General features: G+C 37.5%; 1 protein-coding gene across 1 annotated transcript in view; it reads right to left on the bottom strand.

Annotated features, from left to right (window-relative positions):
- Positions 1–17481, bottom strand: part of CNKSR2 (connector enhancer of kinase suppressor of Ras 2) — a 205549-nt gene that overhangs the window by 75217 nt on the left and 112851 nt on the right. The window contains exons 12-14 of the mRNA XM_009276936.1: positions 13748–13959; positions 9732–9821; positions 7892–8106 (exon numbers count right to left, since the gene is read on the bottom strand). Coding sequence (XP_009275211.1) covers positions 7892–8106; positions 9732–9821; positions 13748–13959 — 517 coding nt within the window. The remainder of the gene's footprint in view (positions 1–7891; positions 8107–9731; positions 9822–13747; positions 13960–17481) is intronic.

Below are 17481 nucleotides of genomic sequence, written 5' to 3'. Positions count from 1 at the left end.
CAACACTCCCGCCCAACTTGGTGTCGTCTGCAAACTTACTGAGGGTGCACTCGATCCCCTCATCCAGATCATTGATAAAGAGATTGAACAAGACCGGCCCCAGTACTGAGCCCTGGGGAACACCGCTCGTGACCGGCCGCCAACTGGATTTAACTCCATTCACCACAACTCTCTGGGCCCGGCCGTCCAGCCAGTTTTTTACCCAGCACAGAGTCCACCTGTCTAAGCCGTGAGCCACCAGCTTCTCTAGGAGAATGCTGTGGGAATGCTCCAGTCACCTCCAGAAAGGGATATCCTGGTGTTTAGATTTTACCAGAGCCAAGCTATGCTGGACCTTCATAAACATACAAGTACTTGAGAAGAAACTAGGGCATCACAGCAGTTCAGACTATTGGACTTGTTCTACTGAGGCACCCAGGAGCCTACTTGGAGTCCAATCTGAGAGCACTATTTTTGAAAAGGCTAGACATCGTGAAAAAAGACTGTTTTTTTCACTTGTGAAATTTCAACAGTATATGTGCTACTTTCAGTTGAGGTTTGTGTTTTCCTACCTTTACAGTGGAAGCTAGTGCATGTCCAATTATATTTAGACTGTAAAGGGCTAATTTGCAGCAAAGCAGCAGAGAAATGAGCTTTATAGCCCTTTCTTACTGTGGTAATAGATAGACTAAAATTTTTCACAGTTGTGAAATATTTCAAAAACTCTTCATGATGTTCATTTAATTTCTGGACGGTTATTTGAAATCCAGTGCAGTTTCTTAGCTGGGAATATAAAAAAGCCAATGCTTTTTAACTTTAACACAAGTATAATTTTTTAAATCAAGTATTTCTTACAAGTACATTTTCAAGAAGGAGTTTAAAATTTCCTTTGCTGATGATTGATGCCTCTAAGTCTGTAATCATTCTGCAAGCTTCAGTATTATTTTAATACAAATATTTAAACGGAGATGAAAGACTATAGAGAAGAAGCAATACTAACTCAAATATTAACAAAAATTATGGAAATACTTATGGAAAATATTTTTCACTATGCACTTAGGTTAAACTGGACTTTGATATCAACTGCTAGACTTCTATTCTATAGTAATTACAAGTCTAACTATAGACAATTGTGAAAACAGGGAGGAGAAAAAGGAAAAGGGAGCCTTGATATTTAAATACTGCAGTAGCTGGACTTCAAACATTTTGGAGAAGTAAATGTACCAACTCCATCTGTTTTAACGGTACAATGACATTCTACATTTCAGACACCTACTTAAAATGTGTGCAACTGATTTGCGTTTTTTTCTCTTCAAACTTATTTTTGTTTAATTACAAATATCCGTTACAAAATTCACCAAACAGAAATTCTTTAAATACTGTGATGCTTACAATTATAATAAACTGCTAGTTTTTCTGTGGGGTGGTTTTGGGTTTTTTTTTGGTAAATAGTTTTCCAGTATATAGTGCTTATTAGACACCATTTCTATTCAGAAGATTTTTGCAACAAATTGATGGGCAGCTTGTGCACAAGTTTATTAGGAAACTAATATCCATATGTTCTGCACTTTCTTAAATGCTAGTTACTGAGTACTACAATTAAAAGGTTTCATAAATACATGTGTATTCGATTCAAGAATTTTCATTAGAATTGTAGGTACTTTATGTTCACATACCTTGTCTTTTTCCTTCCTTTCAGCCTTTCTGCAGAGAGGAATAGGAAGAGTAAGAGAAAATCAACTACTTAAGTAGGGTTAGACTTTAAAGTTTTCAAAATCATGAGCTTTTGGTAAATTCTTCTCTGTATTGAGAACACCTAAATACATACATTTTGAATTGAACTTTAAAAAAGCATTTTCCTGTATTTTTCTCTGGAGGGGTGGGTGGGAGGCAAGAAATATCTGGAAATACGCATCATTTAAGCAGAAAAGTTATTTTTCTTAAAAGTTACTGTCTCCTTTCCAATTTATCTTGTCAGCTAAAACCTGATTTTTGCAATAGGTCCATAAGCAAATCTTCTTCACTTACAGTATGTTCAACAAGATCACTGTTGCAACCAATTGAACTTCGCATGCCCAGACTGATGCACACCCACCAGCTCTGCTGAGCAAACCCACTGAGCTGAACCGGTACGGCAACCTCACGAGGACTGGCAGAGAGAGACAATTATGGGAGTTAAAAGTCACTGAGCTGTGCTCCAACCCCATGGAGAGTTACACATTGCTAAAGAGGAGAGAAATAAGTTTGCCAAAGGTGCACCAGCTTCACTGAATTTGCAGCAAAAAAACTCCAACTGATGGCTTTTATTTTATTCCTCCCTTATTTAAAGTAAAACTGGAACATTAAAGATAGTGCATGTGTACATTATGTACGCATGTAGATTCAGTAAAATCCCTACAGAACAAATCCTTCATTTCCTTCCTGCATCTGTTCCTGAGCCACCTGTTCCAGATGTATGAACTTTCAATGGTACATCTTGCTACTAAACTTACTTTATTTTCAATTACTATTAAAATGACCAAGAAAACTACTGTAATTAATTAAACAATTTTAAATAGGTTGGTTATCAGCAAAGAAAGAAGCTGTTACTTTTGTGTCACGTTTCCTATGACAAGCAAGTCATTAGGTATGGCTAAGTACATAAGAACAAGTGAGCATACACTGGAAAAAGCAAAGGGATAGGAGGCAGGACGGGAGAAGGAACAAGGCCAATAACGTAAGTTTATTGGTGTAGGTTTGGAAACAGTTTGTAAGCAAGGTTACTTTTTCTTGTATAACTCCCTACTATATACAATAGGCTGCAACCTTTTCTTCCATAGCAATGCTGTTTTGTTGACTAAGGGAAAGTTGTATTGATCCAGATAGGAGCAGATTATTATTAACCTGATGCGGAACTTCTTTTGACCCATGACACTATCTCCCTCCTAAATAACCACATTATTTTCCTGCAAAGAAAACAAAGCACAACGTACCAAGGAAATTCCTATACAGAATAATATAATGAACTTAAAAAACTATAATCGTGTGTCAGAGCTTTCATCTCTTGTGCCCCAAAGGTCCAAGACAATTTTAACTGCACCATTTTATACCTACAGTAATAGATCACATTGAACACCTGCTTGCACACTAGATTAGCAACAGCTCAAACAGTTTGCCTTGGCTTAATAAAAACATTAACACTCTGTGTTGGTATTTCTTTTGCAATACCGAGGAAGAAAAATAGAATGCAAAAACAACAACTTGGCTAGAAATCAACCTACATTGGAAACGCTTTCTGAAATGGGAAACAAAACAAAGCAAAGTGGTGAAGAGACTTTGTATGTGAGGATTAAAAAAATACCATAAGTGGATACAAGAGATGATTACTTCACAGACATAACACAAATTAGTTTTTCTTTTGCTACTATATCAGCTATCACATCAGTTATGTTCAGTGGACACAAGTAAACGTTGTTCACTTTTCAAGGCCATAACTGAAATACTCCCTTGACCACACAGTTTTTGATTGTAATGGCAGGTCAACGATATAAACAAAATTGTTAAAACCAGTGATTTTATGCAAATTTAGTATACTGACAGTCAGGAAAATGCTAGACTGCCACATTCTTGTGATCTCTTCAGAATATAACAATTTGAATCTGTTGGCATTTTTCAAAATAACTTTTAGCAAATAAGCAACAACCACGCACTTCTGAATTACCATAGTAATTTTTTAACGCCATCCACTTTGTTTACAGGACAAAAACATACCATTTCTGTTCTGGTAATTTAATTCATCAGTGTAGTTTTTTGATCAGAGATTTTTCTTTTCTATAGAGCCATGTATAAAAGCAGTAGAAGCAAGGAGTTGAAATCAGCATAATTGTAAAAGCTGCTTTTCTGCAGAAAACCTTCACAGTAAAAAGGTAATCAACCTGCACATGTCAATGGCTGCAAAATTCAAAAGGAAAGAGGCCTGGAATTGTAAGGGGTATTCATCATTAACTAGTGGGATGCATTCTCAGTCCAAAATTATTTAACATTTATATCAATGGACTCAAAAGAGAATGAAAACATCATTGAATAAAGGTAACACAGAATCAAAGACCTGTGAATGACACGAGACCTGAATGCTGAGTGAGCAGCATGGTTTCTATTCCAGGGAATTCAGAAAAAAGGGAAGAGAAAATAGACAAAAAAATAAAGACATTAAATGTGCGGGGATTTTTTTATTTCACAGAATATGCATATTAAAAAGATAATTTCAAAACAAGGGTTTCGGTACTTCCATTCCACAGCAGACCCTGGATTCCTGGAGCTTCAAAACTCCATGTTATGGACTTGGGAATCACGGGGGCCCAATCTGAGGGCCCAGAGCCCTTACTTTCTGGTATTTCATACTTAAGGTTGCTTCAGAGACATACATTATTCATCAAGCATACCCAAGAAGTCGTATGTTTCAACATGGCCAACCATACACAGTGTTACATACTTAAGAACAAAGAATGCAACATACAAATTATTAGACTGGGAATACCAGTCTTGCAAATCAGTGATTTGGAAAAGTGACATTACAGAAAAAATAAAACCAAAACCAAGTAATAAACATACTCCCACTCCAAGTCTATGGTTAAAATGCGTAAACGGTCCTTTAAATAGTTAAATAGAGAGGTAGTGAACAGGAATAGAAAGGTTGTATTACCTTTCTATCCAGCTCCTGGAAATTTACGTCCTGTTCTGGCATACATACTTTTAGGAAGGATGCTTAGGATACTCAGGATACTTTAGGATTAAATACAAGGAGTTGAAAGAATTATGAGAATGATGAAAGGATATGAAAACACACTCTGATGACAAACCCAGGATGCTCATTCTATTTCTTTTAAGCAAGAGAAGGCTACAAAGTGATTTGATTATAACCTGTAAATTCCTGTATTGGGAGATAAGATTTGGTAACAAAATACCTTTAAACCTAGAGGATAAAGGTACATTTAGAAGTAAGGCTGGACATAGAAACCAGGTAAACACAGGCTAACAGGTGAAAACTTTTAACAACAAGAGCAACCAGGGATTGGAACTACTTAACAAGCCTGGTGGAGTATCCGGTGGAGTACCGGGACCTAATACAATCAATTGAGGCACTATAGGTACAAGTTCAACTACAGCCACCTGGTAGGAGCTGCACTTTACTTCAGGAAAATCCACCGGCTTGTGGTATGCAGTGCAGAGAGTCACAGTATTCTCTCTTCATCTGGTATTCTAGTATGATGAAAAAATCGACTTCTTAAAAAAAAACCAAAACAAAACCAAACAAAAACCCAAATCAAAAACCCCAGTCGCTTTCACTACTATTAGTGCAGTTTTTCCCCCCCCCGCCGTTCCTCTGCGCTGAACTCATGCTCATCCAGAGGCTCCCATTTACAGATAATCCGAAGTCTTTGTGAAAACTGCCTAGCTGATGCTTGTAAAAAATAGTTTCTAATAGGACAGCCACTTTTTAGTGCACTTTAAGATGCAATTTGCAATTTGAGCATAAAGTGTTTCCATTGTCCTATTTGTTATCTATAGTTTAATAAAACCGTACTGCAGTTTTATTAACATGAGTTCCTTGTGTTTTATCTGTATTCCCCTGTTCTTTATCTGCTCACACTGCTGTTTATTTAAGATTTTAAGAAAAGTTCTGTCCAATTTATTACAAAACCTCTGGCTCTGCTATGTGGCAAAGACATATAGCCCTATCTGCAAACTAGATTAGTGTTTCATAAGCCGGTATGCTTGGGTGGCGTCACCACAAAAAGGGAACTGTATCGTACTGCACAGTGGCAGCCAGGTGGCTTCCAGGGATAGGACCAGCAATAATCAGCTGCGGAGGGCTGTAAAGGCTTTGTGAAGGGCTCCTTCCCATTTCCCCAGGGACAAATCAATGGCTCAGGCTTCGTCTTTCTGTTTATTTCATGCATTTTGCTTCAAAGCCAGTTAGCAGATCAATACTGATTTGTATTCTGAAGAACAAATAACCTTTATTTATTTTTATAAATAAATAAGCTCCCACTAAACTTCCAAAAAAGATGCTGAAGATTTAATGGCATTACAGAGAGAGGCATCCTTTAATGGTAATGATGCACAAATAGAATCAGCAGACACTGGTGGAATTTGTGGTGTTAACAGTTCAGGTGTTTTTTGGACGGGTATCCAAACTACATGAAAAATGCCGGTTGTCAATTCTAAGTTTGCTGTTGCTCATTAACTTCCACACCAGAATTCTGAAGAATCTTCCACTTCCCGTGTACATCATTTCTTTTTGTACACAATTTGGAAACTAGGCATAAGGGATAATAGAGGAAACCAAGGAAAAACAAAGATGGCACCTTAAAAAAAAAAGTTTTTCTCACTGCACAGTGTCAGGAATTTGATGTATACTAACAAAGAAATGTTATTGAGAGATGAGTATTCTCTCAATACATGGAAAGTGTTGCAAATTTACCACACTGTTCTTTACAGAGTGGAAAGTCCTCCATTACACAAATAACTTTTCTATTTTGTTTTGTAAATATTTGCTTTCAAGGGCTCTTGCACTGATTAGATTCCTTCTAGGAAAGACTGCAGACATTACAAAGATGACAGTTTGGGGACACCTGCAACCTCCCTGGCTTCATGTATTAGTGGAACACTATATATCAGTCTGCCTTTGCAAATGGAAATCTCCCCACTATCAGATTTCCAACTTACAAAAAGAGCGTAAAACTAAAGTTGGAAGCAATAATGTAAGAAAAAATGTTTATCATCATACCTAAATTACTACAAATGAAAAAGAAAGGGAACAGCAGTTCTTGAATCTGGGGACCTGATTTAATTGAAGTGCACCACAAGCACTTACTTTTAATACTAAATGACATCTTCTCTGAAATTTATCACTCACCTATACACTGCAGCACACTAAGGAGTTTTAGAAGCCAGCGGACCAAGCACTCAGATGGTGTAAAAGGATGCAAAGGCTCCATTAGTTTCAATTAATCTACACCAATTGTAATGTGATACTCCGTAGTGATGTTTTACAACAGGAAACCAAGTTACTTGTCTCTTAAAGGTTCAGTGAAGTTCTACCTGCCAGTTTTTCATAGCAGACTTCCTGACAAGCCCACGCTACCATCTCCCTTAGACACTGGTAATCTAAATTACATACTCCTTGTTAGTATATGAAGATAATTTCAATTATTTCTATTGTTTTGCTGTACAGTTACTGTGTGTATATTCCTCTACAATGACATCTTTTACTGAGATCTAAAATGTAAATACTTTTATGGGGTGAATGCGATACCATATCTAAAATATGTTGTGATCTTCTAACTCCATTTTCTTGACACATTTAAAAACTAGCAAGTTACTGCAATTTTCCTTCTACACCCTATTCAGCAGAATCCCTTCCTTCATATTTACTTGAGCTATTGAGGGCTATATGTTAAAAACAGTTACAGGCACTAGGGCTCCCCTTACCTCAAAGGAAAAACAAATGCCTCCCACAAGTTTTCCTGCCATTATCAGGCCTTTGAAGTACCTGTAGTAAAGGGGTTGTCCGATATGACTTAGCATATTGCAGTGACATAGATGCTGGAAAGAAGGTTTCTAGTCAGTCTGGAAACTGCTGCTTCTTCCCTTTCCATCAGTAGCAAATAAGTCACGGCAGAGATGCCACACTCCATTTCAAACGTGACATCTTCTAGTTAAAGGAGATAAAACTGGTGTCCATCCCACATTTGTAACAGCAAAATAAAGAATTCTAAAATATTTCTTTGTGATCTAGTTATTGTCCAAAGAATAGGAATCAGTGCAACAGCAGCAGTCCAAAAAAGGTTTCAACACCACTTTAAGAACAAGACAAGTCTCTCATCATAAGCACAGAGCAACAACTTTTGTTAATATTATTTTTACTCACGTGGTACAAAGCAGTTTCTGGTCCAGGCGTGCCCATGACTTCTTGTCTCAATGAGTCCATTTGTAAACTAGGCAACAGCGAGTAATGACTTGGACTACTACTCTTGTCTCCCTTCTTTTTGGACTTTTTCCCAGTATCCTTTTTGCTATTCCTTTGAAACATGTAGTCTTCTTGACCTATTTTCTCATTGCTCATATAGCGAAGCAATGAATTTTCTGTTGAAAGAAAAGCAGTGCAAAACATCATTGTGAATTGTTGTATGTATGTTAATCCTGCATCCAAAATATATAATATTTTTGCTAAGATCTACTGTCAATTTTAACTCTTCAAGACTATTTCATTAACAAAACCCATTTGCTCTGTTGGTCTGGATATAAGAAGAAAGCAATCTTTTGGTAGGGAAAATTCACGATTCTTGCAGTTTTCTGGTATCTTTGACAGTAAAAGGAACAGAACATAAAAGAAGTCCCACATCAATAAATTTTGTCTTGGAGTTTTCAAAAAATGAGCAGTGATACACTTACGATCATATCTGTAATCTTTTTTTTAAACAAGATCCTAATGAATACAAATGACTGTGGTGCCATACATTTAAAAGTAATTTGCTTTGAACTTTCATTTGAGATCGTTCACCGTATCATCCATAATTTCCCCAAATACTCTTCCAGCATCTACCAGCTTGTAGCTGAGGGACACCCTGAGACAGAAGCAACTTTTGTGAATTTAGGAAACCTCAGCAGATTTGTCTTTCATGAACTTGTCCGGTCTTTCCTTGGGTTAATGTGAACTTTTAGTACCCACAACCTCCTGTGGCAACACGTTCCTTAGCTTGAACCTAAACTGCATGAGGAGCCAGCTCTTTTTCTTTTTAACCAGCACTCGACGGAGACATTTGATGTCTCTCGGGTCTTGTTTCGGAAAAAACAGTGGCAAACCTATTTCCTTACTTCAGTCCACACAAGATTTTATAAACCTTTCTTATGTCCTGCCTAAATTCTCCCAAACTGATGATGGCCAGCCTACCGAATTGACCCTGGTTTGGAAGCCACTCCACACATCTGATCATTTTTGTTGTCTCCTAAACCTTCTCTTCAATTCTACTGTATTTTTCTTAAGAGGTGAAGAGACCAGAACTGCACACACACCCAGCATGAGCAAGAACTTAGACAGCAGCATAAGAATGCTTCTTAATTTGTCTTGTATTCTTTTCCTAATAATTCCTAACAATGTTTCCTTTTTTGATCACTACTGAACATTTAGTTAATATTTTCATGGAAATATTTATCATTACTAACATCTTTTTCCTGGGCAATAATAGCCATCTCAGAGGTTATCATTTTGTATGTGAAGTTACGTATCTGAGCCTCACAAACCAGAATTTTGAAGAACTTATCCTCGACGATTTTGAGGTGAATCCCATGCTGATCTAGAATGTTTTCCATCCAAAAAAAACTCATGAAGACAAAGAAATGTGATATATAATTCTCATTTAAGCATAACAGTATTTATCAGTAATAACCACACATTTGTCCTCTAGTATTATAAAATTAAGGCCAGTTTCAAAATGGACTGGATAATACAGCTGAATCAATGAAATGCCAATATAAAGTTAAGACAAACTGCAGGGCTTTGCAGTCATGATTTTCTTTTGCCTGGCTGAGCAACTTCCTCAATCCTAATAGAGGCGCTGCAAAAAATTAAGTATGCATAATGAAAGAACCCAAAACAGGTTCACGAAAATATATAGCTAAGCAAGGAGCAAAATGAGGTTGAAATATATAGCTTAAAGCATGATAAAACCCATAATGCCTTGTACAAGATGTGTGTTCAGATCACTTACCTCTCCTACTATCTCTTTTTATTTTATTGGGGTCTTCATAATCCCCCACCCAGTTATATTCTACTGGCATAGAAATAGGCCTTAGTTTCCCTGGAAACAGAGGAAAAAATTGAGATCATGCACCATAAGGCAGCATTAAACTAACATTCTTTAGAAGAAAGAACAAATTATGTGCTAAGCTGCTATTCTACAGGGTTGCTTATGAAAGAGGATCCAGCATCGCCTCTGAACAAGAGGTTAAGATAGGAGTTCTGTTTTCTTTAACAGACAAGAAGCAGCTAAGTATTTAATGGATTTTCTAAAGTTTAGAAAATAAATCCAGTGCCCTACAAAATCGTCAGTGGACTGACATTTGAGACTGACAAACGCATTCAAATTACTTTAGTTTTCACTGAACAATATCTATTTACTATTCTGGAAGCCCCTGGCACACACATGGAGAGAACTGTTTTAAAGCGTATGTGAATTGTTGGTAACAGAAATGTGTCCACATCATTAAAGTACCTTCACAAATAGCATCTTTGCTGGTGGGCTTAAAAGATCCATCAGTGACTGAGTAAGAAAGGAAGCTGAGAATCTCTACGTGTAATTTCTTTTGTAGCATTTCATCCACAGAAAGCAAAGCACATTACTATTGGTAAATTCAGTTTGATTTCAGACAGCAAGAGACAGAAAAGCTGAAGACTATTGTATCTTTTAAATTTGGATTTGGAAGCTGCTGAATTGATTTTAAAAATGCTGTGAACTATGATTTCTGCTGCTGTGAACTATGATTTCTGCTGAAGGATTCCACTAATATAGTTGGAAATTCAGTGGAAGTGTGCTATGCAACTTAGTGGGGTTACTTAAAGTGGTCTGAAGTTTTCAGCAAGTTAAATAGTACATTGAAATAAAACATAGAGTAGCATAGCATATGGCACAATACCTGGCAGACTGAAAACAAAATGTTTCCACAACAAGGTCAGCCCTCGCTCTTTTTTGAATTGATCTACTGGTCACAAAACCAAAAAGTGGGAAAATAATTTGTTTTTAAAAGTAGCAGAGCTTAAAGTAAAAACTTCAGAAGTCTTGTTAATTATTTTAGCAGAAAACCCCTACATAAAAGTGATCGGTCTTATTCCGCATTTTTGAGGTTAAATCCATGATACACTGAAAAAGAAAGATGTGTTTATAATGAAAACAAATATTCAAACATGTCTATCTACCTATTGAAGTATGGTATCCATGGGAAATACACCAATACCATGCAGGCAGCATAATGGTAAAAGGTTGTATTGTCTTTTTAAAAAAATGACAAAAAAAGGTGTATGTTCTGCACAGACCCCAGGATCAGGTCACAAATACATCATTGCTCAGGAAATGCAACATATATATTTAACTTTTTATTTATCATTTGTTTTACTATTTATGGACACATATTTAAGTCTGATTGAAGCCGGTGAGATTTGGAGCACGCAGATAAGAAATCATTTCCTGAGTGGGGATGTATTTGGCTCACGTTTACTTGATCACAAGTAACTTTCAACTGTTACTTTGTCTAGAAATACAACTTTCTCTTCTTTGTAAGGCTGAACTCACAGTATCTTACTGAAAGGACCTGCACACTTAAAGAGATCCAAAAGCTACAAAATCATGTGAAGTCTGATTGCTATCAAAAGCTATAGCCATAACAAATTTTCTACAAAATCTCTAGCTGTTCAAAGTGCATGTTTTTTGTATCTGGCAGTAAAACTGCAGTGACCAAATTTGTTTCTTTCCTTAAACTCAAGTTTCCTTTGCCTGCTACCTCTGCTAATCTCCTTCTTGTTAACCCCCACAGATTCCCTAACTCTCTTTTCCCTGGTGACTACACTCAGGAAAATTTCTTCCTTGGGATGTGAACAGAAGCTTTCCGAGGCCAATTAGCAACAATTATACAACAGCTGGAAGCCAGTAAGAGCATGAAAGAGAAATCTCTTTGTTAACATTGTCAAAAAATGTCAAAAGATTCCAATAAAGAAATTATAGAGGGCCCTATTAACCTCTCACAAAGGAGGCCTGAGAAATATTTTTAAAAAATTAACACCACCACATAATTAATGATGCTGAAAACAATTATTTCTCTAGGCCTTGGAACTCTGTTTGACCTTCTTTAATGGTTCACCATAAGCCAGAAGAGCGTTATTGTCATTTTCCAGATTTCTGTGAAATCCTAAGGTCATGCCTAGCCACAAATCTTATGCTAACAAATGCCATGTGGGAAACTTTAGAATATAATGCTGAAATGGTAATATTTTTAGAAAATACACTTAAATGAAAATGGACTTGATGGTGTGAATTCATTAAAAAAGAAGTGAGATCAAAAGTGAAAGGCTGTATAACAAATGTGTTAAATAATGACTGATTTTCAGTGCAGTCTTTGATCCATGTATTTATAACCCTTTCTGCTAACAGAAAAAAAGGCTAAAAAAGCTATCCTGTAACAAAATAACGGATTCAGCAGTCCTTGAAGAAGAAATGTGTTATTCTTCACTCTAGACCACCAGTATTAAGATTTAACATCTGGAGGAGAGAGTACGTCTCTGTTAATGGAACTGACTGCATCCACCAATTGTAATAGTTGAAATACTGCAATAATAAAATTGATATATCCGCTTTGAAAACTTAGCAGTTATTTTGTACACTATGGGCATGGTTAGAAAACACCTGAAAACACTTTGAAATCAAAAGGATACTGGGGATTTTGCAGCAGGATTGTGTAGTTGTGTAGAAAGGGTGCATTTTATGAAAATGCATCCTTCAATGTTGTGCAAGCACAACGTTCCAGGTCCTGAGGATACTTCATACAGCTCAAGCTCAATTTATATCAAGGTTCCCAGGTGATTTTGGAGCTTGGCTGCATGATGTACTAAATCTACACTTCCTCATAAATTAAGTCTATCTTCTTCTCAAAGGGATATGATGTCAGGATTACTGTAACAACTCCAACATAGAACTTGTGCTCAGTTTAAAAATTGAAATAACATAGCAAGCAGGGTGAAAAAATATTCAAGTGTGTGTTCAGCTAATATCATAGTATTCAAAATATCTTTCTTAAACATGAGATTTCCTCTTCATTTTCTTCTATATCCTAACAACTCTATGACTGCACAATTTTATACCTGGCAACAGAAAACCAATTCTCCCAGTCCAAAGCTGAAACGAGTTACAATACTAGCTAAAGGAAGTGTTCCAACAGATTCAAGGGAAAATAACCTGGAGCATAAAGGTTTGAGGAGCAAAATTCTCACCAGAAATGTAGGGTGAGAACGCAGAAACAGTAAGTCAAAATCCAAGATGTGGAAGTAACATGAACACACGTGTGTGTTTACATGCAAAATCCTTTCTTAGACAACATATAACCTCAAATAAAGAGGAACTGCTATATATAGAAAGTCATCACTTCCCATATAGGAAGTTACAGGACGTTAACACAGTATTACAAAAAAAAGCATACTATCATCAGTCATACTTCATTTCTGGGACTAAAGAAAAATTAAAGAGTTTTAGAGAGCAGCGCAGCATGAAAGCAGCATGTCATCTCTTGGTAAATCTGAAGTGGTTTTGATCTTTAAAACTATTATACCTAGGTACATTTTTCTAATGCTGAATTCCTAAACTTATGCAAGTCTTGCCCTTATACTGGGAGAACAACTCCGTCCTGTATTTTTAGTAAAAATATAGGGGCTTCTGCCAGGGTTTTTTTGATAAAATGATACTGAAGCATAATCTGGAAAATTAAGCTGATAACAAAATTATAGAACTTATATTCAGAAAAATAATCAATATAAAACTGGACTTGCCTTCCCTATCATAGTAAGTAATTCATTTTTTCTTGCACAGAATAAGCTCTTATGTTGAAATTGGACTAAAGTAGTACAGAATTCTTAGCAAAATCATAGCCACTGAAAATATTTTCATGCTTAAAAACAAAAGCAGATGCACAAAAATCCTAAAATCAACAAATGGTGATTATCCTTATTAGATCAATGCCATACCATATGTTGGTGTGCTCTCTCTCCTTCCAGGACCACTTGTTCTTCCTTTCTCATATTCATAGCAGTATAAAACTGCATCTTCTTCAACCACGTTAAAGCGTTTCCGATATTCCTGGTCAAGAAATGAGTTTGGAGATTCGGATCCTGTATGAACCGGCTTGCCCACTATATGTCTGCCAACATCATCACATGGGAGATTTCCCTTTTCATCCCTTTAGTAAACAAGAGAGGATTTTAATATATTGGGATAAGACAGATTTTTTTTTTTACTGTGAATATTTCAATAAACATGGGACTATGTCAGTATATCATACAAGCAGGAAATAGATGCCATCGACCAGCATCAGGATCACACATCATATATGCATATGTGTGCATGTATGTGCCAGTTATCTCACACATCTCTGCTTATTCAATTCTTTTACAGACTGTATCCATCTTACTGGTTTCTCTTGAAAAGAATCATAGAAATAAAGCTGACGTGCAGCTACTTTTTTTTTCTTGTTTTTTGGAATCTACCTAGCATTTTGTGATTTAGGGCAGAGAAATAATGTTGACCTTACTTTTTTATACTTGCATTTTTAAATACATCAGATGATAGTTTTAAGGCATGGCTATATGGCAAGCATGGACAAATTCAAACTGGTTCCTTACAAACTAACCCCAGAGCAAGAAGAACCAGGGACCGATGATGTGCAGACAATTGACATAGTCTTGCACGATCAATTCAGGCCTAGAAGTTGTATAGGCACATCCATGCAGTACCAAATAGGGTGCGTAGCACCTGATCATGAGCTGCTATGCCAGGACAGCAATGCATTCCAAGGCAGGCACTTCGCAGTTTGTGTACAGATCCCCAAGATGATTGCTTTTTCCTTCCCCGCACCCCCGCCCCACTTTCCGAAAATGCAAACTACTCAAAGGCATCAAACAAGAGAGCAAGCTGTGCCTGGAGTAGGAGCCCTCTCCTTGCACTAGATGAAGCAGGGCTCAGTAAACCTGCTGGTAGGACTGCGCCCGGAGATGGCTGCAAAAGACCTAATCAGACAGTAATTTTGGGCAGCAAAATGCATGGGAGGCAGCCAAGAGATAAGCTGGGGCCTCATGCCCTCGTTGGAGTGCTTCTGCCCCTCTGGACTGCCATGTGAGTTTCAAGCTGGCCAGCATGCTGACCCATACTTCCCTTGGCACCCTGAGACTCCATCTGAGGATGAAGCAAAGCCTCCTCGTGTGATCTAGGCAGTCATGGAGGATGAGAAAGGGCCATCCTGCCTTGGCTGTGACAGTGCAGCACCACAAACCTGCACTGACTACTACACTTGCTTTGCCAGTCTGCTTTCCCAGAGCAGGGATGGTGTTGGCTTAGCGAGGGGGGCTGGTGCAGCCCCACCGGGGCTATGAGCTCATCTCCAGTCACGGAAAGACTTTCTGTGGTGACAGTGCTGGGGGACCGCGGCAGGTAACATGATGGAGACTGACATAAAACAGCCATGTGCTAATCGGTGCTGCAGCTACTATCAGGGGCTGCCACAAAGAAGCCTCCGCGATAAGGAGGGCAGCCTGAGCTGGAGGGATCTTTACTGCGAGCATGGAGAGAAGTACAGAGCCACAAGGCAAACACCCTTTGCCACAGCCCTCTGGAGATGAGGGCTTCAGTTCTCACCCCCAAAGGTATTCGACAAATTTGAGCAGGCACTATCTTACGACCAGCACTTCAAAGTAACCGGCACACGGAAAGTGTCGGTCCCTCTTTCTCATGCCATCCGTGTGCAGTTATGTCGGCAGCTGTATTATCTGTGGGTATCGTCACCAAGGCGGCGTAGCTTCAGGGTTTTACAATTTACATCAAAATATCAAGTCTTTTACTCTATTCCAGTAACAAAAGGAGGGTTGGTTTGGTTGTTTTTTTTCCTTGGAACGGCAACAACAAACTGAGAAACAGATGCTGAACAGTTTGATAATACCCAATATAAAGACATGCTTAAATATAGTTAATCATGGACCAAAAAAAACTGATGAAATGACAAAACAAATTATTCAGAAACACTGTACACTATGTGACAGGTTTGTGAAATGAAGTATAGTCCATTAGGATTAAGCTGATAAAAAAAATTCAAATGTACATAGCTTAATCTCTCTGTAAGATTACAGCTTGTACTAATATGTATTATAAGATTTAATCAGAATTGGTCCAAACTACTGCATTCGCATCATGATTTAAGAAATGTTATTAATAAATAATCAAAATGCGTTTTGAAGATCTTGATTTCTAGAGCAGAACTAAAAAACTGCTAAGCAGTGAATATTCGCTAAAAATACCTCAAAAAAGGGGATGCACTTCTTATCAAATAGAAGTATTTTTGCGGTGGTAAACACGATCAGCAGCAGTACAAAGGCACTAGTTCTTTTAAGATAGTACAGTTTCAATTTCAGGAGCAACAGGTCTTTACTATATAACTACTGCATTCAAAGAGAAACCTAAGACTATGTTTTGGTTGGCGTTTGCAGCTTTTTTACATTAATGGGTTAGAATTAAATACTTGATTTTTTCTGTGGATTTTCTGAAAACCATGTCCTTAAAATATTTATAGACATAACAAAATACTGTTATCAGAGAGATAAAAGAGACATTCAATCCCTATGAAAAATTCAGGTGTCATGACTGACAATGTTTTTATTTAATTAGAAGAAAAAAAAAGTGAACTAGACTACGCATTCTGTTTGTCTCTTTGTCACTTTAAGACAGATACTAGACTAATTGCGTTAGCAGGTTCAACTGCATTATATGTGTCACATTTGAAATAAAATGGCAATAATTTTTTTTCAAGAAATAAAAACCAAGCCAGGTAACAGATGAGGCAGGAATGAGGAAGGAACATGGGACTCAGCTTACGGCTTCACAAAAGGCTTGTGACATCATCTAAATGATGAAGTGGAAAGTCACTCTTTTGCCCTGGAAGGTTTTTCATATCTCTGAAGAGTAAGAATTTATCATAGAATCGCAACTTCTCCTCCCCACTAGGCAATTTAATTTGCCATATACCTCACTCTTGGATAACCCCCAGGAAAGTCTTGTCAGTATCAGGTCATGCATCTTACTAATTGGTTAGAAGAGTTACTGATAAGAAAGTCTAAGAAAAACTCAGCTACAGGAAACTCAGGTACAAGAAACGACATGCTGCCCTTACAACCTTTCCAAGAATGTTAACTAAAAGAAAAGCAAGAAGTAATTTCAAAATACATTGACTGGACACATGATAGCCTGTGTCTAAGAATACGGAAGCTTTAAAAATACTGATTCCTCTTAAATGCATTCCTAGAACTCTGGGTAGCTACCTCCATATTATTTATAGGCCGTAATTCTCTCAGAATTTTAGGAAAGCAACATCTGTGTACGTTACGGAATTATACTGAATCATCTGAGGTCGTGTGAGGGTAGGGTGATGAATCTGCAAGGAGGATCTGCTCCTTTTCTGGCTCAGCAAGCCCAGAGACCTGGGAGAGATGGAAATGCCTGTTCCAGGTGGAAGGTCAGAGTAGCAGATATATTTACAAGGAACAGCATGGTCACTGCAGAATCAGGCAGAATGGCCACACTAAAATGCAATCCTGAAATTTGCTCTAACACTATCAAATCAAATATATCTAAAACAGGTTGGGGGATGAAGGGATTGAGAGCAGCCCTGCCGAGAAGGACTGGGGGGTACTGGTGGATGAAAAGCTGGGCATGAGCC

This window comes from Aptenodytes forsteri, unplaced genomic scaffold (genome assembly GCF_000699145.1).
Source record: "Aptenodytes forsteri isolate BGI_AS27 unplaced genomic scaffold, ASM69914v1 Scaffold273, whole genome shotgun sequence".
NCBI lineage: Eukaryota > Metazoa > Chordata > Aves > Sphenisciformes > Spheniscidae > Aptenodytes > Aptenodytes forsteri.
The sequence above is the reverse complement of the archived record's forward strand: the minus strand, read 5'-3'. Positions and strand labels throughout refer to the sequence as shown.